Here is a 25,447-nt window from a genome sequence, read left to right as displayed (position 1 = left end):
CCAAACCTGTTCCTTCACACTCCACTCCTTCCTGCCAGTACCTGTACCTGCACCTCCTGTGTGAACAGGTCTCTACCTATTCCATACACCACACCTTCTTGCTCATGTCCCTGTGTCTCAGCCTTGCCCGCCTGCCAGTGTCTCAGCCATGCCCGCCTGCCAGTGTCTCTGTCCTGTCTGTGTCTCAGCCATGCCCACCTGCCGGTGTCTCAGCCGTGCCCGCCTGCCAGTGTCTCAGCCATGCCTGCCAGTGTCTCAGCCATGCCCACCTGCCAGTGTCTCAGCCATTTTGCCTGCCAGTGCCTTAGCCGTGCCCGCCTGCCAGTGTCTTAGCCGTGCCCGCCTGCCAGTGCCTCAGCCGTGCCCGCTTGCCAGAGTACCCGCCGTACCTACCGTGCTCACCTGCCTGTCTGTCAGTTGCAACTGTCCTGGCATCCTCTTCCCCAGTGGGATCAGCAGCCACAGCCAGACACCACCTTGGAGTGGCACCTGGCAGCTACCTGCCACACAAGCCTGACCTCACCATCAGAGGCTCCAACGAAGACCGAGGTAGCTGTCCTAGTCACACCCCTTTCAGGGTAGTCTGGTTAGTGGCACACAACCCCCTCCCTTGGGCCAGCCTGCCAAGACGCCAGTGTGACACCTGGATTCTTCTGCATGCGTTTAAGTTCTGTGTTCACCCATCCTGGTTTCCTTAAATGCTTTCTATTCTTCCCTCTTTTTGAATTTGTTAATGATTGTACTTTGAGAATCTCATTTTTCAAGATTTCCCATCCTTACTGGACATTTTTGTCTTTAAGGATATCCAGCCATTGGATCCCTCCAATTCTCTTTCTGAGTCCCTTAAAATCTGCCTTTCTGAAATCTAACCTTGATGTCTGAGTCTTCACAGGTCTTCCTCCTCTAGTTATCCAAAATGCTAAAATAGCATGGTCGCTACCTCCTAGGGTCCCAACCACTCTCACCTACTCAACAATTTCCTCCCTAGATCCAAGGTAGCATATCCCCTTATTTTCTCCCCTACCTTTTGGGAGATAAAGTTGTCAGCAAGAAAGGATAAGAATTTCCTTGACCTGTTAGTTTTGCCTGAGAGAGATTCCCAACAAATGTCTGGATAGTTGAAATCTCCCATGACAACTATGTCATATTTTTTGGAGAACTTGGCCATTTGATGCATAAAGAGTTCATCCATATCTTCAGCTTGCACAGGCGGCCTGTAGTAAATGCCTACAATGATGTCCTTTCCATTGTTCTGTCCTTGTATTCTTACCCAAACAGTTTCCACAGAACTCCCAGTCTCTGAAGCTTGGATCTCTGTGCAGATATATGCTTCTAAAACATACAGTGTGACACATCCTCCTTGTTTATCAAGTCTGTTTCTAGCAAATAAGTTATATCCTACTAGCCTTGTAATTTTCCATTAATTGGGCTCATCTTGAAAAATAATTATCGCAGTGGTTTGAGATTTGATTTTAGTGATCCCAAGACCCTGAGACACAAAGCAGCCACGAGTTTATCTGAAAAACAATAAAATACATAAATCCAATTTGTATAATAATTTGGATGGGCGGTGTACATGTTAGTCCTTTATTACATTTCTTGATATCTTAATCATGTGGGTTATGGCGCATATCCACCTGAACAAGACGTCATGTGCACATTTCCTTAGCTTAGCTGGTAACATAGCAAATATGGCAAATTTTCATTTTTTTTTTTAATCAGCAAGTCAACTACAAAACCAGCAGCAAAGTCAGTGCGCGCCAAAATTGCTTTATGCTGTGTTCTACTTTCCGTACATAGTTTTGCACATTATTTATTATGTTCAGTTTTTAAGCGCTGATCTTGTTTTTCAACAGGGAGAAGTCTCCAGAGTCCTTGGGGAGGTAAGACCGCTGATGTCTCCTCTTGTCTTGCTTGTACTATCCTTCAGATATTTACCCCCTGGAGTTATTGCCTCTATACTATAAATCCTATAGTACCATAGATTACTCCATGGAGGCCAGCACTTTGACACAGTTATTAATTAGTCAGAGAGGTTTGATACTGGTGACTTATCCTTAGGTTAGGTCATCAATATTGGATTGGTAGGGGGCCGACACACGGCGCCCCCACAATCGTCTGTTTCCAGCTGCTACAGTGTTTGGATGTAAACTGTGGAGATATCCTATACAGCACAGCACCAGACACCGTGTAGTGGCCATTCTGAGGTACTGCAACTCAGCTCCTATTGTAGTGAATGGGAGCTGCAGTACCTCAGAATGGCCTCTACTCCATGTATGGTGCTGTGCTGTTCTAGCTCCATTCTCTGATTGATTTGGCCGATGCTGCAAACAATTGATCGCCGGGGGGGAATCTGACCCCTACCAATCCGAAATTGGTGACATAACCAAAGTATAGGTCATCAATATCTAAGTTAGGGGCCAATCCCCAGTGCACCTAGATTTTTTTTTTTTTTCCTTAAGAAGCCAACTGGATATATGTTTTTGAAACTTTCTCAAGCATCGCTATTCAGACACTGTCATGTCATTTCTTGTTTACTGAGCCAACATTGCCCGTAAATTGAGTACAAAGCCAATGCACATGTTTGGTTGCATGCATGTATTTTTTAATTTGGGTTTTATAAAAAATTTTGCCACGTTTGGCTTCTATATTCTCTATGAAAACCAAGTGCCATGTAAGAACACGTTCACACTGTAGTCATTTCACAGACAAAACCCAAGAAAAAAACGAAAAAAAAACCCAACAAATTGAGCAAATACACCATAGGAAACAAGTAAATAGTAATAAGTTCTAAATTCTCTATTTATCACAGTACATACAGTCATGGCCGAAAGTGTTGGCACCCATGAAATTGTTCCAGAAAATGAAGCATTTCTCCCAGAAAATTATTGCAGTTACACACGTTTTGTTATACACATGTTTATTTCCTTTGTGTGTTGGAATAACCCAAAAGAAGAAAGGCAAATTGGACATAATTTCACACAAAACTCCAAAAATGGGAAAAACAAAATTATTGGCACCTTTCCAAAATTGTGGGTAAACAACTTTGTTTCAAGCATGTGATGCTCGTTCACACTCACCTGTGGCAAGTAACAGGTGTGGGCAATATGAAATCACACCTTAAACCAGATAAAAAGGGGAGAAGTTGCTTCAATCTTTGCATTGTGTATGTCTGTGCCACACTAAGCATGGAGAACAGAAAAAGGAGAAGAGAACTGTCTGAGGACTTGAGAACTAAAATTGTTGTAAAATATCAACAATCTCAATATAACAAGTCCATCTCCAGAGATCTTTTGAAGTTCCTTTGTCAACAATGCGCAACAAAATCAAGACGTTTACAACCCATGGCACTGTAACTAATCTCCCTGGATGTGGACGGCAGAGAAAAACTGATGACAGTTTGCAACGTTGGATAGTGAAGATAGTGGATAATCGGCCACAATCATGTTCTAAAGAAATCCAAGCTGTCCTGAAGGCTCAGGGATGATCAGTGTCATCCGTTGACATTTGAATGAAATGAAACACTATGGCAGGAGACTCAGAAGAACCCCTCTGCTGACACATAGGCATATAAAAGCTAGACTGCAGTCTCCCAAAATGTACAGGAGTAAGCCAAAATCCATCTGGGAAAGTGTCTTGTGGACTGATGAGACCAAGATAGAGCTTTTTGCTAAATCTCATCATTCTGCTGTTTACAGAGGCCTACAAAGAAAAGAACACATTACCTATAGTCAAATATGGCGGAGGTTCACAGATATTTTTTTTTTTTTTTTTTACTTGCTGCCTCTGGCACTAGGTGCCTTAACTGTGTGCAAAGCATCATTAAATATTAAGATTACCAAAGGATTTTTGATCACAATGTAGTGTCCAGTGTCAGAAAGCTCTGTTTGTGTCTTGGGTCGTGGGTCTTCCTTCAGGACAATGAACCCATGCATACTTCATGAAGCCCCCAAATATTAATGGAAACAAAGCACTGGAGAGTTCTGAAGTGACAGCAGTGAGTCAGTATCTAAATCTTAAAAATGCTGTTGGTAGAAGATGCCTTCAAATGTGACCTGGAGCAGTTTGCAAAAGAAGAGTCATCCAAAATTCCAGCTGAGAAGTGTAAGAAGCTTATAGATGGTTAAAGGAAGTGATTGATTGCAGTTATTTATTCCGAAAGGTGCAACCAAATAGTAAGTTGAGGCTGCCAACTATTTTGTCTGGCCCATTTTGGGGGTTTTGTGTGAAATTATGTCCTATTTGCCTTTTTTTTTCAGTATTTTTGTGTTGTTCCAACACACACATAGGAAATAAACATGTGCATAACAAAATGTGTAATTGTAATAATTTAATGGGAGAAGTACTTCATTTTCTGGCACAATTTCATGGGTGCCAACACTTTTGGCCATGACTGTAGCTGACTGCGGAATGACACCACTGATTCAGGCATGGAGCTCCCTCTGAGGACCACGTCCATGTATAACCTTAGGTTCTTCTCTCTTGAATGATCTTCGAGGCTGATTTTATGTTCGTATCAAAAGTTAGCTCAACTCTTCTGTGGTCAAAAATCAGCTGAAAAGATTGTCCGGGGGAAGAAAGATAAGGGTTATAGACCAGGACGTATTCTGCTCTTTGTTCCGAAAAGTGATACTTAGAGGCTGTAGAGGCCAAGCAGTCATTGTTGCATGTGGCATGGAACCAGTGTGATGATGCTGCAGATCGGCTTCCCCAGCATTGCGCACCTATACGTTACAGTTATATTAATGGTCCCTTACTGCATGGCTTTCTGTGCCCGCTATAATGAGTCGTCTGTGCCCTTGGAACAGAGCTCCACTTTTATACTTCATTTTAGAAATACAAAGAAATATTATCGATTCTGCTCTGGTCACATCTGAAGCTGCGCTAAACACTTTGTTGGCCTGTGCCAGCACTGTGCTGAGAAATTCTGTGTTTCCATCAATCATCTGCGTATGCCATATTATCAGTTCATCTCTCAAACAACAGAGTCTGACCGGGCAGGGGCTGCGGTGGGATATAAAGTCACATATCTAGCCGGGAAGACGCATAATTGTGATTAAGGGGGATGTTCACAGATTTGAGCTATGGTTTAAGTTAAGTAAAAGATCGGACAATTTCCAATCCTAGATCATTTTGGTCATTTTCACAAAAATGTGTAGGTGCAATCATAATAATACATCTGCCCGATTGGGCATAATCTGCTTTAGTTATTGACGTGAAGTTGTACTGATGTAGCAGATCGCCATTTGTATCAGTGCACAATATCCAGCTTTGTAAGGACATGTGTACACGTTGAGTATTTGGTGAGTTTTTTACCTCCCTATCAAAATTTCTGGACGAATCGCCAACAGTCTTAAATATGCAGACGATGCGACATTGATAGCAACAAGCGTAGATGGAATGAAGGACTTATTGTGGCGTGTCAAGATGGAAAGCTTGAACATGGGACTGATACTCAATACAAAGAAGACAAAGATTTTGACTATTGCCAGGTATGACAGGGACTAATTTGATATGGATGGCGATGAACTGGAAGTTGTAAAGGAATTCAACCTACTGGGATCAAAAATCACTCAAGATGCAGCGACCACACCGGAATTCAATAGGAGAATGTCTATGGGCAAATCAACAATGAAGTCACTGGACAAGGTCTTCAAATCGAGGAACATTTCACTGGCAACAAAGACACGGCTCGGACATAGTCTGGTCTCTTCTGTAGTAACATATGGATGCGAAAGCTGGAGAAAGAAAGAAACAAGATGGTAGAAGAATCAACGCCTTCAAAATGTGGTGCTGGAGGCGGATGTTATCAATACCATGGATGGTAAGGAGAACAAACAAATCAAGCCAGAGATGTCACACGAAGCAAAGATCACCGAGCTATGACTTGCCTGCTGTTGGCACATCAAACAAAGAGAGCAATCACTGGAGAAGCACATCATGGTCTGGAGAATAGAAGGAACAAGGCGAAGAGAAAGGCCAGTAACCCAATTGCTTGATACTATTAACATAATAACAGAGAAGATCTTGTTGGACATATCTAGGGTTTTTTAAAGAGCATTCATCCGTCAAGTTGCCATGGCTTGAGATCGAGCTGAAGGCCATTAAATAATAAGTTGTGAGCCAAAATCAGGAGTGGAACTATCAGAGGAAAAGTCTACTGTAATAGAAACACGTGCACCACTTCTGTGTTTTTTTACTCACTCTGGCTTAGAAATACGGAGGTAAAAAACTCACCAAATTCTCAATGTTTGCATGTGGCCTTATTCCAGGTTATGAATTGATACATGAATGCACTTTAGAAGCTCCTTATTCCATCAAGGTCACCACCAGGACTTCTGTGGGGTTTGTAGACCTTAGTGTCCATAAGTTGCCATTCTTCTCCAGTCACTCGTCAGCATCGCTTGACCTGAAAACATTTGGCAAAGTTCATTTATTTTGGCCAATTTGTAATTTTTTCTTTGTTGCATTTTCTGGGTTGAATATTTGGGACATATCATTGGAAAAAATATTCTAAAATCAATATTCATGTATCTACAACTCAGAAAGACTCTACTGCCTACGTTGTACTCATCAGTGCTGAACTGCCTCATTTCCTGCCCATCGACACAAACTCAAGGCATTATACGAGCCTCCATTGGGGTCATAGGAAGGGCTTTATGTAAGTGCTTATAATAATTGTTTTTTGCTTTCTCTTCTTTTTATCTGTTTCCTACTCTTCTACCATGGAAATGGCTCAGCTGCTTGTTCCTCGGTTCTTCACGGAGAAGCTTCTAGACTGGGTACTTTATGGCTATCTATCTGCTTACGGCTCTCTGATCTGTGCTCCTTTTTCCTTCATCCTCGGCTTTGTACTCACGTTAATGAGTTAATGCAGTAACTAATTTGTCTGGGTTTTAAATTGAGAATAAAGCTCGGACTCGCCTTCATGGTGTCAGGAGACCACAGTTTGGCCGGGGTCACACTCACGAGAAACTTGCCAAAAATAAAAACAGATCATCTGGTAACTGCGATTAGAAATGCATTCGCTCCGGGTCTGTTATCCTCTGGTTTTCAGTTGATGAGGATGCAGCACTCTATATTCATTGAGACCGGAAGCGGGAGATGAGTGTGAGCGGTAGCCAGTGACCTGGTCATAAAGACATCTTGCAGTGTAGCAGCATCGAGTATATTTGTCTATTGAACACATTTGCAATTCAAAATATTGGCAAGTTTTCCAGAACCCATATAGATATTGGTACCACTAAGAGGCACATGATTGTCAGACATATGTTACAGCCGTGACTGAATGTTCTCAATTTCTACTTGTGCCGCTCGGTGGCCCCACGATTGCACCATTGACAGCATTGGGGATACATGGATAGCCATGTTTTACATTAGTCGAGTTGGGACTTGTGGTTGTTGGTTTTACTTGGGGTGGTGCCACTCCGTATTTAAACCCCCGGCATTTCCTTCTAGCTGGCAGTTATCATTTTTAACTACCCTGGTCTGTTGCTTGTCTGCTAGCATCCTATGTTCTTTGCTGTTTAGTTCCTTACCTTGGTTTGCATTTTGACTGCCCAACTGTATATTAGTTTTCGCCCTGACTTTGACCTCCAGGCAACAACCCAGCTCCATGACTCTTCTTTCTGCCAGCTTGCTCCAGCAGCCACTCCATGGATGTAGCACAGATCTTAGTATTTATACTACTAGGAAATAGAAATCTTAATGGATATACTAATATCTATTTATTTTACTTGCATAGCACCATCTTATTCCACATTGCTTTACAGACATTATCATCACTGTTCCCACAATCTAAAGTCACTATCAGCATGTCTTTTGACAGTGTGGGAGGAAACCCACATAAACTCCTTGCAGATGTTGTCTTTGGTGGACTTGTAACCCAGCTCTGCAAAGAAACAGTGCTAACCACTGAACCAGAGGCAAAGAACATGACAGATATATTACTAAGAATCACAATGCTTGGTGGTTACACTACTAGCCAGAACAGATTAATTGAAGGCAAGAGTTTGGTTCAGGTTGTAATAATACTTGGACATACAGATGTTAGCAGCAGTTAATCTGCAAGGTAGAACAGCGCTTGGCAGTTATAGCACCAGCAAGCACAGAACTTGGCAGTTATAGAACTAGTGAGCACAGAGCTTGGCAGTTATAGTACTAGTGAGCACAGAGCTTGGCAGTTATAGCACCAGCAAGCACAGAGCTTGGCAGTTATAGAACTAGTGAGCACAGAGCTTGGCAGTTATAGTACCAGCAAGCACAGAGCTTGGCAGATATTCTACAAGGTTGCACAGAGCTCGGCAGTTATAGTACTAGTAAGCACAGAGCTTGGCAGTTATAGTACTAGTAAACACAGAGCTTGGTAGTTATAGTACTAGTGAGCACAGAGCTTGGCAGTTATAGCACCAGCAAGCACAGAGCTTGGCAGTTATAGTACCAGCAAGCACAGTGCTTGGCAGATATTCTGCAAGGTTGCACAGAGCTTGGTAGTTATAGTACTAGTGAGCACAGAGCTTGGCAGTTATAGCACCAGCAAGCACAGAGCTTGGCAGTTATAGTACCAGCAAGCACAGTGCTTGGCAGATATTCTGCAAGGTTGCACAGAGCTTGGCAGTTATAGTACTAGTAAGCACAGAGCTTGGCAGTTATAGTACTAGTGAGCACAGAGCTTGGCAGTTATAGTACTAGTGAGCACAGAGCTTGGCAGTTATAGTACTAGTGAGCACAGAGCTTGGCAGTTATAGTACTAGTGAGCACAGCGCTTGGCAGTTATAGTACTAGTGAGCACAGAGCTTGGCAGTTATAGTACTAGTGAACACAGAGCTTGGCAGTTATAGTACTAGTGAGCACAGAGCTTGGCAGTTATAGTATTAGTGAGCACAGAGCTTGGCAGTTAAAGTACTAGTAAGCACAGAGCTTGGCAGTTATAGTACTAGTGAGCACAGAGCTTGGCAGTTATAGTACTAGTAAGCACAGAGCTTGGTAAATATTCTACAAGGTTGCACAGAGCTTGGCAGTTATAGTACTAGTAAGCACAGAGCTTGGCAGTTATAGTACTAGTAAGCACAGAGCTTGGCAGTTATAGTACTAGTGAGCACAGAGCGTGGCAGTTATAGTACTAGTGAGCACAGAGCTTGGCAGTTATAGTACTAGTAAGCACAGAGCTTGGCAGTCATAGTACTAGTGAGCACAGAGCTTGGCAGTTATAGTACGAGTAAGCACAGAGCTTGGCAGTTATAGTACTAGTGAGCACAGAGCTTGGCAGTTATAGTACTAGTGAGCACAGAGCTTGGCAGTTATAGTACTAGTGAGCACAGAGCTTGGCAGTTATAGTACTAGTAAGCACAGAGCTTGGCAGTTATAGTACTAGTGAGCACAGAGCTTGGCAGTTATAGTACTAGTAAGCACAGAGCTTGGTAAATATTCTACAAGGTTGCACAGAGCTTGGCAGTTATAGTACTAGTGAGCACAGAGCTTGACAGTTATAGTACTAGTAAGCACAGAGCTTGGCAGTTATAGTACTAGTGAGCACAGAGCTTGGCAGTTATAGTACTAGTAAGCACAGAGCTTGGTAAATATTCTACAAGGTTGCACAGAGCTTGCCAGTTATAGTACTAGTAAGCACAGAGCTTGGCATTTATAGTACTAGTGAGCACAGAGCTTGGCAGTTATAGTACTAGTAAGCACAGAGCTTGGTAAATATTCTACAAGGTTGCACAGAGCTTGGCAGCTATAGTACTAGTGAGCACAGAGCTTGGCAGTTATAGTACTAGTAAGCACAGAGCTTGGCAGTTATAGTACTAGTGAGCACAGAGCTTGGCAGTTATAGTACTAGTAAGCACAGAGCTTGGCAGTTATAGTACTAGTGAGCACAGAGCTTGGCAGTTATAGTACTAGTAAGCACAGAGCTTGGCAGTTATAGTACTAGTGAGCACAGAGCTTGGCAGTTATAGTACTAGTAAGCACAGAGCTTGGTAAATATTCTACAAGGTTGCACAGAGCTTGCCAGTTATAGTACTAGTAAGCACAGAGCTTGGCATTTATAGTACTAGTGAGCACAGAGCTTGGCATTTATAGTACTAGTGAGCACAGAGCTTGGCAGTTATAGTACTAGTAAGCACAGAGCTTGGTAAATATTCTACAAGGTTGCACAGAGCTTGCCAGTTATAGTACTTGTAAGCACAGAGCTTGGCATTTATAGTACTAGTGAGCACAGAGCTTGGCAGTTATAGTACTAGTAAGCACAGAGCTTGGTAAATATTCTACAAGGTTGCACAGAGCTTGGCAGTTATAGTACTAGTGAGCACAGAGCTTGGCAGTTATAGCACCAGCAAGCACAGAGCTTGGCAGTTATAGTACCAGCAAGCACAGTGCTTGGCAGATATTCTGCAAGGTTGCACAGAGCTTGGCAGTTATAGTACTAGTAAGCACAGAGCTTGGCAGTTATAGTACTAGTAAGCACATAGCTTGGCAGTTATAGTACTAGTAAGCACAGAGCTTGGCAGTTATAGTACTAGTAAGCACAGAGCTTGGCAGTTATAGTACTAGTGAGCACAGAGCTTGGCAGTTATAGTACTAGTGAGCACAGCGCTTGGCAGTTATAGTACTAGTGAGCACAGAGCTTGGCAGTTATAGTACTAGTGAACACAGAGCTTGGCAGTTATAGTACTAGTGAGCACAGAGCTTGGCAGTTATAGTACTAGTGAGCACAGAGCTTGGCAGTTAAAGTACTAGTAAGCACAGAGCTTGGCGGTTAAAGTACTAGTAAGCACAGAGCTTTGCAGTTATAGTACTAGTGAGCACAGAGCTTGGTAAATATTCTACAAGGTTGCACAGAGCTTGCCAGTTATAGTACTAGTAAGCACAGAGCTTGGCATTTATAGTACTAGTGAGCACAGAGCTTGGCAGTTATAGTACTAGTAAGCACAGAGCTTGGTAAATATTCTACAAGGTTGCACAGAGCTTGCCAGTTATAGTACTAGTAAGCACAGAGCTTGGCATTTATAGTACTAGTGAGCACAGAGCTTGGCAGTTATAGTACTAGTAAGCACAGAGCTTGGTAAATATTCTACAAGGTTGCACAGAGCTTGGCAGTTATAGTACTAGTAAGCACAGAGCTTGGTAAATATTCTACAAGGTTGCACAGAGCTTGGCAGTTATAGTACTAGTAAGCACAGAGATTGGCAGTTATAGTACTAGTGAGCACAGAGCTTGGCAGTTATAGTACTAGTGAGCACAGCGCTTGGCAGTTATAGTACTAGTAAGCACAGAGCTTGGCAGTTATAGTACTAGTGAGCACAGAGCTTGGCAGTTATTGTACTAGTGAGCACAGAGCTTGGCAGTTATAGTACTAGTGAGCACAGAGCTTGGCAGTTATAGTACTAGTAAGCACAGAGCTTTGCAGTTATAGTACTAGTGAGCACAGAGCTTGGCAGTTATAGTACTAGTGAGCACAGAGCTTGGCAGTTATAGTACTAGTAAGCACAGAGCTTGGCAGTTATAGTACTAGTGAGCACAGAGCTTGGCAGTTATAGTACTAGTGAGCACAGAGCTTGGCAGTTATAGTACTAGTGAGCACAGAGCTTGGCAGTTATAGTACTAGTGAGCACAGAGCTTGGCAGTTATAGTACTAGTGAGCACAGAGCTTGGCAGTTATAGTACTAGTGAGCACAGCGCTTGGCAGTTATAGTACTAGTGAGCACAGAGCTTGGCAGTTATAGTACTAGTGAACACAGAGCTTGGCAGTTATAGTACTAGTGAGCACAGAGCTTGGCAGTTATAGTATTAGTGAGCACAGAGCTTGGCAGTTAAAGTACTAGTAAGCACAGAGCTTGGCAGTTATAGTACTAGTGAGCACAGAGCTTGGCAGTTATAGTACTAGTAAGCACAGAGCTTGGTAAATATTCTACAAGGTTGCACAGAGCTTGGCAGTTATAGTACTAGTAAGCACAGAGCTTGGCAGTTATAGTACTAGTAAGCACAGAGCTTGGCAGTTATAGTACTAGTGAGCACAGAGCGTGGCAGTTATAGTACTAGTGAGCACAGAGCTTGGCAGTTATAGTACTAGTAAGCACAGAGCTTGGCAGTCATAGTACTAGTGAGCACAGAGCTTGGCAGTTATAGTACGAGTAAGCACAGAGCTTGGCAGTTATAGTACTAGTGAGCACAGAGCTTGGCAGTTATAGTACTAGTGAGCACAGAGCTTGGCAGTTATAGTACTAGTGAGCACAGAGCTTGGCAGTTATAGTACTAGTAAGCACAGAGCTTGGCAGTTATAGTACTAGTGAGCACAGAGCTTGGCAGTTATAGTACTAGTAAGCACAGAGCTTGGTAAATATTCTACAAGGTTGCACAGAGCTTGGCAGTTATAGTACTAGTGAGCACAGAGCTTGACAGTTATAGTACTAGTAAGCACAGAGCTTGGCAGTTATAGTACTAGTGAGCACAGAGCTTGGCAGTTATAGTACTAGTAAGCACAGAGCTTGGTAAATATTCTACAAGGTTGCACAGAGCTTGCCAGTTATAGTACTAGTAAGCACAGAGCTTGGCATTTATAGTACTAGTGAGCACAGAGCTTGGCAGTTATAGTACTAGTAAGCACAGAGCTTGGTAAATATTCTACAAGGTTGCACAGAGCTTGGCAGCTATAGTACTAGTGAGCACAGAGCTTGGCAGTTATAGTACTAGTAAGCACAGAGCTTGGCAGTTATAGTACTAGTGAGCACAGAGCTTGGCAGTTATAGTACTAGTAAGCACAGAGCTTGGCAGTTATAGTACTAGTGAGCACAGAGCTTGGCAGTTATAGTACTAGTAAGCACAGAGCTTGGCAGTTATAGTACTAGTGAGCACAGAGCTTGGCAGTTATAGTACTAGTAAGCACAGAGCTTGGTAAATATTCTACAAGGTTGCACAGAGCTTGCCAGTTATAGTACTAGTAAGCACAGAGCTTGGCATTTATAGTACTAGTGAGCACAGAGCTTGGCATTTATAGTACTAGTGAGCACAGAGCTTGGCAGTTATAGTACTAGTAAGCACAGAGCTTGGTAAATATTCTACAAGGTTGCACAGAGCTTGCCAGTTATAGTACTTGTAAGCACAGAGCTTGGCATTTATAGTACTAGTGAGCACAGAGCTTGGCAGTTATAGTACTAGTAAGCACAGAGCTTGGTAAATATTCTACAAGGTTGCACAGAGCTTGGCAGTTATAGTACTAGTGAGCACAGAGCTTGGCAGTTATAGCACCAGCAAGCACAGAGCTTGGCAGTTATAGTACCAGCAAGCACAGTGCTTGGCAGATATTCTGCAAGGTTGCACAGAGCTTGGCAGTTATAGTACTAGTAAGCACAGAGCTTGGCAGTTATAGTACTAGTAAGCACAGAGCTTGGCAGTTATAGTACTAGTAAGCACAGAGCTTGGCAGTTATAGTACTAGTAAGCACAGAGCTTGGCAGTTATAGTACTAGTGAGCACAGAGCTTGGCAGTTATAGTACTAGTGAGCACAGCGCTTGGCAGTTATAGTACTAGTGAGCACAGAGCTTGGCAGTTATAGTACTAGTGAACACAGAGCTTGGCAGTTATAGTACTAGTGAGCACAGAGCTTGGCAGTTATAGTACTAGTGAGCACAGAGCTTGGCAGTTAAAGTACTAGTAAGCACAGAGCTTGGCGGTTAAAGTACTAGTAAGCACAGAGCTTTGCAGTTATAGTACTAGTGAGCACAGAGCTTGGTAAATATTCTACAAGGTTGCACAGAGCTTGCCAGTTATAGTACTAGTAAGCACAGAGCTTGGCATTTATAGTACTAGTGAGCACAGAGCTTGGCAGTTATAGTACTAGTAAGCACAGAGCTTGGTAAATATTCTACAAGGTTGCACAGAGCTTGCCAGTTATAGTACTAGTAAGCACAGAGCTTGGCATTTATAGTACTAGTGAGCACAGAGCTTGGCAGTTATAGTACTAGTAAGCACAGAGCTTGGTAAATATTCTACAAGGTTGCACAGAGCTTGGCAGTTATAGTACTAGTAAGCACAGAGCTTGGTAAATATTCTACAAGGTTGCACAGAGCTTGGCAGTTATAGTACTAGTAAGCACAGAGATTGGCAGTTATAGTACTAGTGAGCACAGAGCTTGGCAGTTATAGTACTAGTGAGCACAGCGCTTGGCAGTTATAGTACTAGTAAGCACAGAGCTTGGCAGTTATAGTACTAGTGAGCACAGAGCTTGGCAGTTATTGTACTAGTGAGCACAGAGCTTGGCAGTTATAGTACTAGTGAGCACAGAGCTTGGCAGTTATAGTACTAGTAAGCACAGAGCTTTGCAGTTATAGTACTAGTGAGCACAGAGCTTGGCAGTTATAGTACTAGTGAGCACAGAGCTTGGCAGTTATAGTACTAGTAAGCACAGAGCTTGGCAGTTATAGTACTAGTGAGCACAGAGCTTGGCAGTTATAGTACTAGTGAGCACAGAGCTTGGCAGTTATAGTACTAGTGAGCACAGAGCTTGGCAGTTATAGTACTAGTGAGCACAGAGCTTGGCAGTTATAGTACTAGTAAGCACAGAGCTTGGCAGTTATAGTACTAGTGAGCACAGAGCTTGGCAGTTATAGTACTAGTAAGCACAGAGCTTGGTAAATATTCTACAAGGTTGCACAGAGCTTGGCAGTTATAGTACTAGTGAGCACAGAGCTTGGCAGTTATAGCACCAGCAAGCACAGAGCTTGGCAGTTATAGTACCAGCAAGCACAGTGCTTGGCAGATATTCTGCAAGGTTGCACAGAGCTTGGCAGTTATAGTACTAGTAAGCACAGAGCTTGGCAGTTATAGTACTAGTAAGCACAGAGCTTGGCAGTTATAGTACTAGTAAGCACAGAGCTTGGCAGTTATAGTACTAGTAAGCACAGAGCTTGGCAGTTATAGTACTAGTGAGCACAGAGCTTGGCAGTTATAGTACTAGTGAGCACAGTGCTTGGCAGTTATAGTACTAGTGAGCACAGAGCTTGGCAGTTATAGTACTAGTGAACACAGAGCTTGGCAGTTATAGTACTAGTGAGCACAGAGCTTGGCAGTTATAGTACTAGTGAGCACAGAGCTTGGCAGTTAAAGTACTAGTAAGCACAGAGCTTGGCGGTTAAAGTACTAGTAAGCACAGAGCTTTGCAGTTATAGTACTAGTGAGCACAGAGCTTGGTAAATATTCTACAAGGTTGCACAGAGCTTGCCAGTTATAGTACTAGTAAGCACAGAGCTTGGCATTTATAGTACTAGTGAGCATAGAGCTTGGCAGTTATAGTACTAGTAAGCACAGAGCTTGGTAAATATTCTACAAGGTTGCACAGAGCTTGCCAGTTATAGTACTAGTAAGCACAGAGCTTGGCATTTATAGTACTAGTGAGCACAGAGCTTGGCAGTTATAGTACTAGTAAGCACAGAGCTTGGTAAATATTCTACAAGGTTGCACAGAGCTTGGCAGTTATAGTACTAGTAAGCACAGAGCTTGGTAAATATTCTACAAGGTTGCACAGAGCTTGGCAGTTATAGTACTAGTAAGCACAGAGATTGGCAGTTATAGTACTAGTGAGCACAGAGCTTGGCAGTTATAGTACTAGTGAGCACAGCGCTTGGCAGTTATAGTACTAGTAAGCACAGAGCTTGGCAGTTATAGTACTAGTGAGCACAGAGCTTGGCAGTTATTGTACTAGTGAGCACAGAGCTTGGCAGTTATAGTACTAGTGAGCACAGAGCTTGGCAGTTATAGTACTAGTAAGCACAGAGCTTTGCAGTTATAGTACTAGTGAGCACAGAGCTTGGCAGTTATAGTACTAGTGAGCACAGAGCTTGGCAGTTATAGTACTAGTAAGCACAGAGCTTGGCAGTTATAGTACTAGTGAGCACAGAGCTTGGCAGTTATAGTACTAGTGAGCACAGAGCTTGGCAGTTATAGTACTAGTGAGCACAGAGCTTGGCAGTTATAGTACTAGTAAGCACAGAGCTTGTCAGTTATAGTACTAGTGAGCACAGAGCTTGGCAGCTATAGTACTAGTAAGCACAGAGCTTGGCAGCTATAGTACTAGTAAGCACAGAGCTTGGCAGTTATAGTACTAGTGAGCACAGAGCTTGGCAGTTATAGTACTAGTAAGCACAGAGCTTGGTAAATATTCTACAAGGTTGCACAGAGCTTGGCAGTTATAGTACTAGTAAGCACAGAGCTTGGCAGTTATAGTACTAGTGAGCACAGCGCTTGGCAGTTATAGTACTAGTAAGCACAGAGCTTGGCAGTTATGGTACTAGTGAGCACAGAGCTTGGCAGCTATAGTACTAGTAAGCACAGAGCTTGGCAGTTACAGTACTAGTGAGCACAGAGCTTGGCAGTTATAGTACTAGTGAGCACAGCGCTTGGCAGTTATAGTACTAGTAAGCACAGAGCTTGGCAGTTATAGTACTAGTGAGCACAGAGCTTGGCAGTTATTGTACTAGTGAGCACAGAGCTTGGCAGTTATAGTACTAGTGAGCACAGAGCTTGGCAGTTATAGTACTAGTAAGCACAGAGCTTTGCAGTTATAGTACTAGTGAGCACAGAGCTTGGCAGTTATAGTACTAGTGAGCACAGAGCTTGGCAGTTATAGTACTAGTAAGCACAGAGCTTGGCAGTTATAGTACTAGTGAGCACAGAGCTTGGCAGTTATAGTACTAGTGAGCACAGAGCTTGGCAGTTATAGTACTAGTGAGCACAGAGCTTGGCAGTTATAGTACTAGTGAGCACAGAGCTTGGCAGTTATAGTACTAGTAAGCACAGAGCTTGGCAGTTATAGTACTAGTGAGCACAGAGCTTGGCAGCTATAGTACTAGTAAGCACAGAGCTTGGCAGCTATAGTACTAGTAAGCACAGAGCTTGGCAGTTATAGTACTAGTGAGCACAGAGCTTGGCAGTTATAGTACTAGTAAGCACAGAGCTTGGTAAATATTCTACAAGGTTGCACAGAGCTTGGCAGTTGTAGTACTAGTGAGCACAGAGCTTGGCAGTTATAGTACTAGTAAGCACAGAGCTTGGCAGTTATAGTACTAGTGAGCACAGAGCTTGGCAGTTATAGTACTAGTGAGCACAGAGCTTGGCAGTTATAGTACTAGTGAGCACAGAGCTTGGAAGTTATAGTACTAGTAAGCACAGAGCTTGGCAGTTATAGTACTAGTGAGCACAGAGCTTGGCAGTTATAGTACTAGTGAGCACAGAGCTTGGCAGTTATAGTACTAGTAAGCACAGAGCTTGGCAGTTATAGTACTAGTGAGCACAGAGGTTGGCAGTTATAGTACTAGTGAGCACAGAGCTTGGCAGTTATAGTACTAGTGAGCACAGAGCTTGGCAGTTATTGTACTAGTGAGCACAGAGCTTGGCAGCTATAGTACTAGTAAGCACAGAGCTTGGCAGCTATTGTCCTAGTAAGCACAGAGCTTGGCAGTTATAGTACTAGTGAGCACAGAGCTTGGCAGTTATAGTACTAGTAAGCACAGAGCTTGGTAAATATTCTACAAGGTTGCACAGAGCTTGGCAGTTATAGTACTAGTAAGCACAGAGCTTGGCAGTTATAGTACTAGTGAGCACAGCGCTTGGCAGTTATAGTACTAGTAAGCACAGAGCTTGGCAGTTATGGTACTAGTGAGCACAGAGCTTGGCAGCTATAGTACTAGTAAGCACAGAGCTTGGCAGTTACAGTACTAGTGAGCACAGAGCTTGGCAGTTATAGTACTAGTGAGCACAGAGCTTGGCAGTTATAGTACTAGTGAGCACAGAGCTTGGCAGTTATAGTACTAGTGAGCACAGAGCTTGGCAGTTATAGTACTAGTAAGCACAGAGCTTGGCAGTTATAGTACTAGTAAGCACAGAGCTTGGCAGTTATAGTACTAGTGAGCACAGAGCTTTGCAGTTACAGTACTTGTAAGCACAGAGCTTGTTAGTTATAGTACTAGTAAGCACAGAGCTTTGCAGATATTCTACATGGTGGTACAGAGTTGTATGTGCCCAGGGTCTGTCTGTTAGGTTTGGCTATTTTCCAGTTTTCTGGAGTTTGGTCTGAACCACTCACTATTTTCAGAGCCCCCTTGTACTCTGCCTCTTCTCCTAGGCAGGCTCATTTTGTCATAAGTCCCAAGCTGGCCTCTTTTCCTTTTGTTGGGCAGTATTACTGACTGGTGCTCCCTTGAGCTGGCTTTGGTCTGTTGCACATTGTACCTAACTACCATTATTTGCATCTGATTTGTCAAAGTTCCCCTATTCTATACCTGGACCCCCATAAAGAGTAGCTTGTGCAGGTTATGCCCATATAAACCAGACAGGTGGTTTCCCTAGCGCACTACCTATAAGGGCTGTAGTATGGTGCCCAAAGACTTAATGGCATAGTGTCCACATTACCTTAACTAAAGGGGCCAATGCCACAATGTAAAACTGGCCAAACACTACTGAGATTGTCCAGTGATGTGACTGGATCAACTTAACAATAGAGTTGAAGGGTATTTGTTCTGCGGGGGCTGTAACGATACATCTCAGTCCAATCCCTTTACAGCTTAATAAAACATCCCATAAAGACCCGGTTACATGCACTAATGATGACAGCATGCGATTTCTCTGCTCGCAGCGCGTTCAGTCTTGTACTAATAGATGTTGTCCTTAAACACTAAACTGCTTGGTTGTGATTTACTTATTAATCAGATGTACTGTAACAAAGAATGTTTCGAAACCGCAATAAGTCCTTGCAAAAAACAGATCTCTCTGCTCTCCTATGTAAGCTCGGATCCAAATGATTGCTCGGGTTACTGACTGCTCATTTTAGTAGCTAAGGCTGGTTTCACATTTGCGTTTTTTAGCGCTGGAAAAAAACGCATACCTGCGCATGCATTTTTTCCCCTATATTTAACATGGGTGCGCATACCTGCGCGCTGGTAAGCGCATGTATGCGATTTTCATGCGCTGCGTTTTTTTGGGGTGTGCGTTTGGATTTTCCAGACGCAGCATGTTGCATTTTTTGGCCCTGCAAAAAAGCGCATGCGCACATATGCGCACGTTTTGCGCTAAAAATGGCCATTATAGCCTATGGATGCGCATACATGCGCACTGGCATGCTCATGTATGCGTTTTTTTGCACATGCGTTTTTTTTTTTAACCATGGAATTTAGGGGTTTAGGGTTAGGGTTAGGGTCAGGGGCAGGGTTAGGGTTGGGGTTAGGGTCAGGGTTAGGGTTAAGTATGGTTTGGTTAAGGGTCAGGGTCAGGGTTAGGGTTGGGGTTAGGGTCAGGGTTAGGGTTAAGTATGGTTTGGTTAAGGGTTAGGGTTAGGGTTAGGGTCAGGGTTAGGGTTAAGTATGGTTTGGTTAAGGGTTAGGGTCAGGGTTAGGGTTGGGGTTAGGGTCAGGGTTAGGGTTAAGTATGGTTTGGTTAAGGGTCAGGGTTAGGGTTGGGGTTAGGGTCAGGGTTAGGGTTAAGTATGGTTTGGGTTAGGGTTAGGGTCAGGTTTAGGGTTAAGTATGGTTTGGTTAAGGGTTAGGGTCAGGGTTAGGGTTGGGGTTAGGGTCAGGGTTAGGGTTAAGTATGGTTTGGTTAAGGGTTAGGGTCAGGGTTAGGGTTAGGGTTAGGGTCAGGGTTAGGGTCAGGGTTAGGGTTAAGTATGGTTTGGTTAAGGGTTAGGGTCAGGGTTAGGGTCAGGGTTAGGGTTAAATATGGTTTGGTTAAGGGTTAGGGTCAGGGTTAGGGTTAGGGTCAGGGTTAGGGTCAGGGTTAGGGTTAAGTATGGTTTGGTTAAGGGTTAGGGTCAGGGTTAGGGTTAGGGTCAGTGTTAGGGTTAAGTATGGTTTGGTTAAGGGTTAGGGTTAGGGTCAGGGTTAGGGTTAGGGTTAGGGTCAGGGTCAGGGTTAGGGTTAAGTATGGTTTGGTTAAGGGTTAGGGTCAGGGTTAGGGTTGGGGTTAGGGTCAGGGTTAGGGTTAAGTATGGTTTGGTTAAGGGTTAGGGTCAGGGTTAGGGTTAGGGTCAGGGTTAGGGTCAGGGTTAGGGTTAAGTATGGTTTGGTTAAGGGTTAGGGTTAGGGTCAGGGTTAGGGTTAAGTATGGTTTGGTTAAGGGTTAGGGTCAGGGTTAGGGTTAGGGTTAGGGTCAGGGTTAGGGTTAAGTATGGTTTGGTTAAGGGTTAGGGTCAGGGTTAGGGTTAGGGTCAGTGTTAGGGTTAAGTATGGTTTGGTTAAGGGTTAGGGTTAGGGTCAGGGTTAGGGTTAGGGTTAGGGTTAGGGTTAGTTAGGGTTTAGGGTTTGGGTTAGGGTTAAGTATGGTTTGGTTAAGGGTTAGGGTCAGGGTTAGGGTTAGGGTCAGGGTTAGGGTTAGGGTCAGGGTTAGGGTTAGGGTTAGGGTCAGGGTTAGGGTTAGTAAAGTCATGGTTTGGGTTAGTGTGAGGGGCCAACTAATGTTGGAAAAAAACGCAAACGCGGTAAAAACGCACTAAAAACGCAATCAAACGCATAAAAACGCTGCGTTTTTTTCATGCATGCTCATAAAAATGCTTGAAAAAAACGCAGCAGTTGTATGCTTTTGTATGCGTTTTTTCAATGCGTTTTTTTGCGGGAAAAACGCGCTGCAAAAAAAAGCAAGTGTGAAACTAGCCTTAGCCAGCTTTGTTCTTTGTCTATACATCGGCTGTGAAGGAGAAGGGAACTGGCTTAGCTATTCAAATAACCAGTTAGCCAGCCCCCTTATTACTTGGTCACATGCTGTAATGAGTTGGACACAAATTGGAAGAGGACCCAATACTGGAGTTTGTCACTGAAAATCAGTGCACCTTACAGATGTAAGATATATGATAGCTACTACATTTAGTAATCGATTTAAAACACATGTGACATGCACAAATGTGAACAAGTCGGTCGGACAGTGTTCACACCACCCACTGACTGAAACACAAAAAGACAGCACAGAATAACAAATGTGCAAAAATACCCTGCAGTAAAAAATATGACAGTAATCAGCAAGTGCTGGTAAAAAGATGACAACAAATACAGGGTATTTAGTCGATACTTTTTTTGCAAAAAAGTGTATATCAAGCCACTCCACCTTGTCAAGGTAACCCTTAATGGAGCAGTCCCTATCTAATGTATTTAAAACTAAAACCTGAACATATGAACAGTGTCTAAATGAATAGGATTAAGACAGGCGCTTCCTAGTGTGGGCACATGGTGGCTCTTACACCATGTGCCCACACTAGGAAGCACCTGTCTTAATCCTGTTCATTTAGACACTCTTCATATGTTCAGGTTTTAAATACATTAGATAGGGACTGCTCCATTAAGGGTTACCTTGACGAGGTGGAGTGGCTTGATATACACTTTTTTGCAAAAAAAATATCGATTAAATACCCTGTATTTGTTGTCATCTTTTTACCAGCACTTGCTGATTACTGTCATATTTTTTACTGCAGGGTATTTTTGCACATTTTTTATTCTGTGCTGTCTTTTTGTGTTACATTTAGTAATCGGTTGGACCTCTACCGATCTCCAGATAAGCAACTACCTTTGAATGTGGCAGCGGTCCTGCCTGTGCTCTATCAGGCCATGTAAGGAGATTACTGCAGATAGCACAGAACAGACCAGTGATCACGTCAACACCATTAAGGGCATACGTTTCATGAAGATGCATCCCACGGGCCAGCTGTGGGGTCCACTGGAGAAGGCTGGCCTCAGTGCAGGTTGGCTTCAGCCCATTTGACCTGCACAAAACTCTCTTCACGTACCACGAAAATGAGGATAGGATGATAGGTCAAGTAAACCTCTTGGGATAGACTAGAAATATCCGGTGGGCCAAAGTTGGGAGCTCTGGTGCTATGTATTATACCAATAGGGGGCCCCATTCTGAGTCTCTCCATGAGGTCCCATCCCACGCTCAACCTGCAATATACTAATATAGGGGGTAACTCTTCTTTTGTGTTTGCTTTCCCCCCAGACACAGGATACCGATACAGATCTGCCATATCCTCCTCCTCAGAAGAGCGCCAACGTGTATATGATTCCCCAAGGCATAAAGCCTGTTCTGCAGAGAACCGCTATCGAGGTGAGTTCTCGTGTCTATACCAACACGGGGCGCTGAGAGATCCCATATGGGAGACTCACTCTCCTATCACTATAAGGAGAAGTTTCTGAGTTTACTGTATACACCACGGCCGTGAATGTTCTCGGGATCTCCAGACATCACTGGAGAAGCAGATTTTCTTCTCATAACTTTAGACACCTTAGATTTTGGAAGTCTCATTTTGGAGAGAAATGTCAGAGATTTGAGGCCGGATGACTTCCTCAGTACACATAGCATTGTGGGTTATCGTGAATTTAGTGACAAAATGTACAATTGGTGGGGAGAGGTTGAACTTGATGGACCGAGGTCTTTTTCCAACCTACAGTATATAACTATATAAAATTTGCTTTTATTTTTTTTTTTTACATTTTTAAACCACTGTACAGATGTTGGGCTTGAGTCTGATGGGCGGTCCTAATCAGTGATGGACAGCCTTTTCCTGTACAAATACATTGCAGGACCACCCAGTGGACTCCTCCTAAACAGAGAATAAGCAGGGGTTTAGACAATTTCTATGTTCTATTGAATCTTTTCCTATATATCAGTCTTCTCCGCTTCTCATAACGTGATGGCTACACATCAAATCTAATTTTCAATGTGACAGGTTCCCTATACGTCAAGGTGCGGCCTGTGCGTAATACAAAAGGTCCACCATAATGAAGACACAAATACGCAATCATGCTTTGAGACCCTGAGATATTCAAAGTGTGATGGGAGCTTATTTAGGAAATGTGGTTCTCAAGCATTAATATGTCGTGGCAACTGATTCACATGGCGCTAGGTGATGAATGTATGATTGCTGGGGGTCTGACCAGTGGGAGCCCAGTGATCACGAGAACAATGCTCCTGAGTCTCAGTATGAGCGGAGCACTAGGGCTTATTCGTGACCACTGCTCCATCCATGTCTATGGGTTTGTGGAAGTGGTGGTGCGCATGTGTGACCACTGCTTCCATAGAGCAGGCATACGCATTACCACTCCAATCACACTGGGACCCCCTATCTGATTATCCTAAAAGTTGGCCCCCTACCCCCTATTGGGGCCCCTGAAGAGAAGGGATCCATCCCCGATAGATCCCATCTCCCATTGCCATTGGTTCAAAGATTGTACAGAACTAGTAAAACTTGGCAGCTTTCTTCCAGAACCGCTCCACACTTTTCCATAGGTTATGTCTGGGACTGCAGCTCAGCTTCAATGGAGTAAATAGATATGAGCAGCAATACGGCATACAACCCGTGGACAGGTGTGGTATTTTTTTTAGTGAAGAGTTGAGGCAAACAGGGTGGTAGATAATTGGCCCAAAAAGTCATCGCCAATCATGATAGGGACCAATCCCATGTACATGCCCGCTGCTCCGCCTTGTGTTTGGAGTGTTTTATACCGGATTGCACATGGCTTCTGGAGTAATTAGTCTCCCCGGTAGGTGCATGCGGAAAAGCCATAAATATATCTGATTCTGTATATAGGTATGTGTTATCACCGGGCCCGATACATTGATCTCATTGCGCTCTAGTTAAATCAGCTTGTTACTTTATATGAGACATTTAACAACTTTTTCCCTCTTTCCCGGCGGTTATGATGATGAGCTGATGGCCGATATTACATAAAACCCTTTTAAATCTGAGATTTCGACCACTCTGTCGGCAGGTTCTGGCATGGGGTCTGAGGAACCTTAAGAGCTACCAGCTGGCCAGCGTGACATCCCCCAGCCTCATTGTGGAGTGTGGCGATGAAATGATCCAGTCTTGCGTTATTAAAAACGTCAAAAAGAATCCCAACTTTGATGTGTGCGTCCTCTTCATGGAAGTGGTAAGAGCCTTAATACAGTAAACAGATTTTCCTCCCCGACCCTTGCGTCGTAAGAAAGGCCCAGGTGCTTGTAAAACGCGCTTGGCCTGGATTCAGCTGCTTTTACAAGCCGATATTCCAGAGGTGCGAGAGAGCTCGCATGTGTTTCTTATATCACAGGGCTGAATGAAAGCTGTCTATCAGCAGCTGGAGGCCAGCACTGGGATTACTATCTAAGGACTGGTGCAACCATGTGGAACGTGACAGTCCCCGAGAGTGGGCAGGAAGCCTTCTTCTAGGACAGGAGTCTGGAGTGGGGGCGTCTTATTTTCTGCCTTTGGCAAATTCTCTGCTAACACGTTTTTTGGTTTTATTCTTGTAACGGTAAGGTATTAATATACAAGCTATCTAATTCTGTGAAAATATAAAATAATAAAATTTAGAATTATCCCCCCAAATCTGCCAATTACAATGTATCCTAATATTAAAGTAGATTTGTAAAAAAAAACGAAGAAAACTGTGGCTTAATGCATCAGTGTCAAAACCGAAAATATCTGATTAAATTCGGAATTCATCTAGTATCAAAAATTCATGGAGAATATGTAAAAATACTGTGCGTAAGATTGGGGAAATAATTGTTACATTAATTCTGAGGGGCAAAGACATTCAGTCACTTACATTTGTATCCAGGCTCTTCAGCTAGTAGATAAATATTATTTGATAATTACAGTGCGTTGCGAATGTATTTGGTCCCCTGGAACTTTGCAACCTTTTCCCATATATCATGCTTCAAACATAAAGATGCCAAATGTAAATTTTTGGTGAAGAATCAACATCAAGTGGGACACAATTGTGAAGTTGAACGAAATTTATTGGTTATTTTAAATTTTTGTGGAAAGTCAAAAACTGAAAAGTGGGGCGTGCAATATTATTCAGCCCCTTTACTTTCAGTGCAGCAAACTCACTCCAGAAGTTCATTGTGGATCTCTGAATGATCCAATGTTGTCCTAAATGACTAATAATGATATACAGTGGGGCAAAAAAGTATTTAGTCAGTCAGCAATAGTGCAAGTTCCACCACTTAAAAAGATGAGAGGCGTCTGTAATTTACATCATAGGTAGACCTCAACTATGGGAGACAAACTGAGAAAAAAAAATCCAGAAAATCACATTGTCTGTTTTTTTTTCCTTTTATTTGCATATTATGGTGGAAAATAAGTATTTGGTCAGAAACAAAATTTCATCTCAATACTTTGTGATATATCCTTTGTTGGCAATGACAGAGGTCAAACGTTTTCTGTAAGTCTTCACAAGGTTGCCACACACTGTTGTTGGTATGTTGGCCCATTCCTCCATGCAGATCTCCTCTAGAGCAGTGATGTTTTTGGCTTTTCGCTTGGCAACACGGACTTTCAACTCCCTCCAAAGGTTTTCTATAGGGTTGAGATCTGGAGACTGGCTAGGCCACTCCAGGACCTTGAAATGCTTCTTACGAAGCCACTCCTTCGTTGCCATGGCGGTGTGCTTTGGATCATTGTCATGTTGAAAGACCCAGCCACATTTCATCA

At 43.2% G+C, this 25,447-nt stretch overlaps 1 protein-coding gene across 1 annotated transcript in view; it reads left to right on the top strand.

Annotated features, from left to right (window-relative positions):
- DYSF (dysferlin) overlaps positions 1–25,447 on the top strand; it is a 320,393-nt gene that overhangs the window by 174,505 nt on the left and 120,441 nt on the right. The window contains exons 36-39 of the mRNA XM_073555076.1: positions 1,857–1,883; positions 6,741–6,782; positions 21,967–22,074; positions 23,739–23,900. Of these exons, the coding sequence (XP_073411177.1) occupies positions 1,857–1,883; positions 6,741–6,782; positions 21,967–22,074; positions 23,739–23,900 (339 nt within the window). The remainder of the gene's footprint in view (positions 1–1,856; positions 1,884–6,740; positions 6,783–21,966; positions 22,075–23,738; positions 23,901–25,447) is intronic.

Source organism: Dendrobates tinctorius, unplaced genomic scaffold (genome assembly GCF_039654945.1).
Source record: "Dendrobates tinctorius isolate UK_male_01 unplaced genomic scaffold, ASM3965494v1 ptg000216l, whole genome shotgun sequence".
Lineage (NCBI taxonomy): Eukaryota > Metazoa > Chordata > Amphibia > Anura > Dendrobatidae > Dendrobates > Dendrobates tinctorius.
Note: the sequence above shows the minus strand (reverse complement) of the source record. Positions and strands in the feature narration are given on the sequence as shown.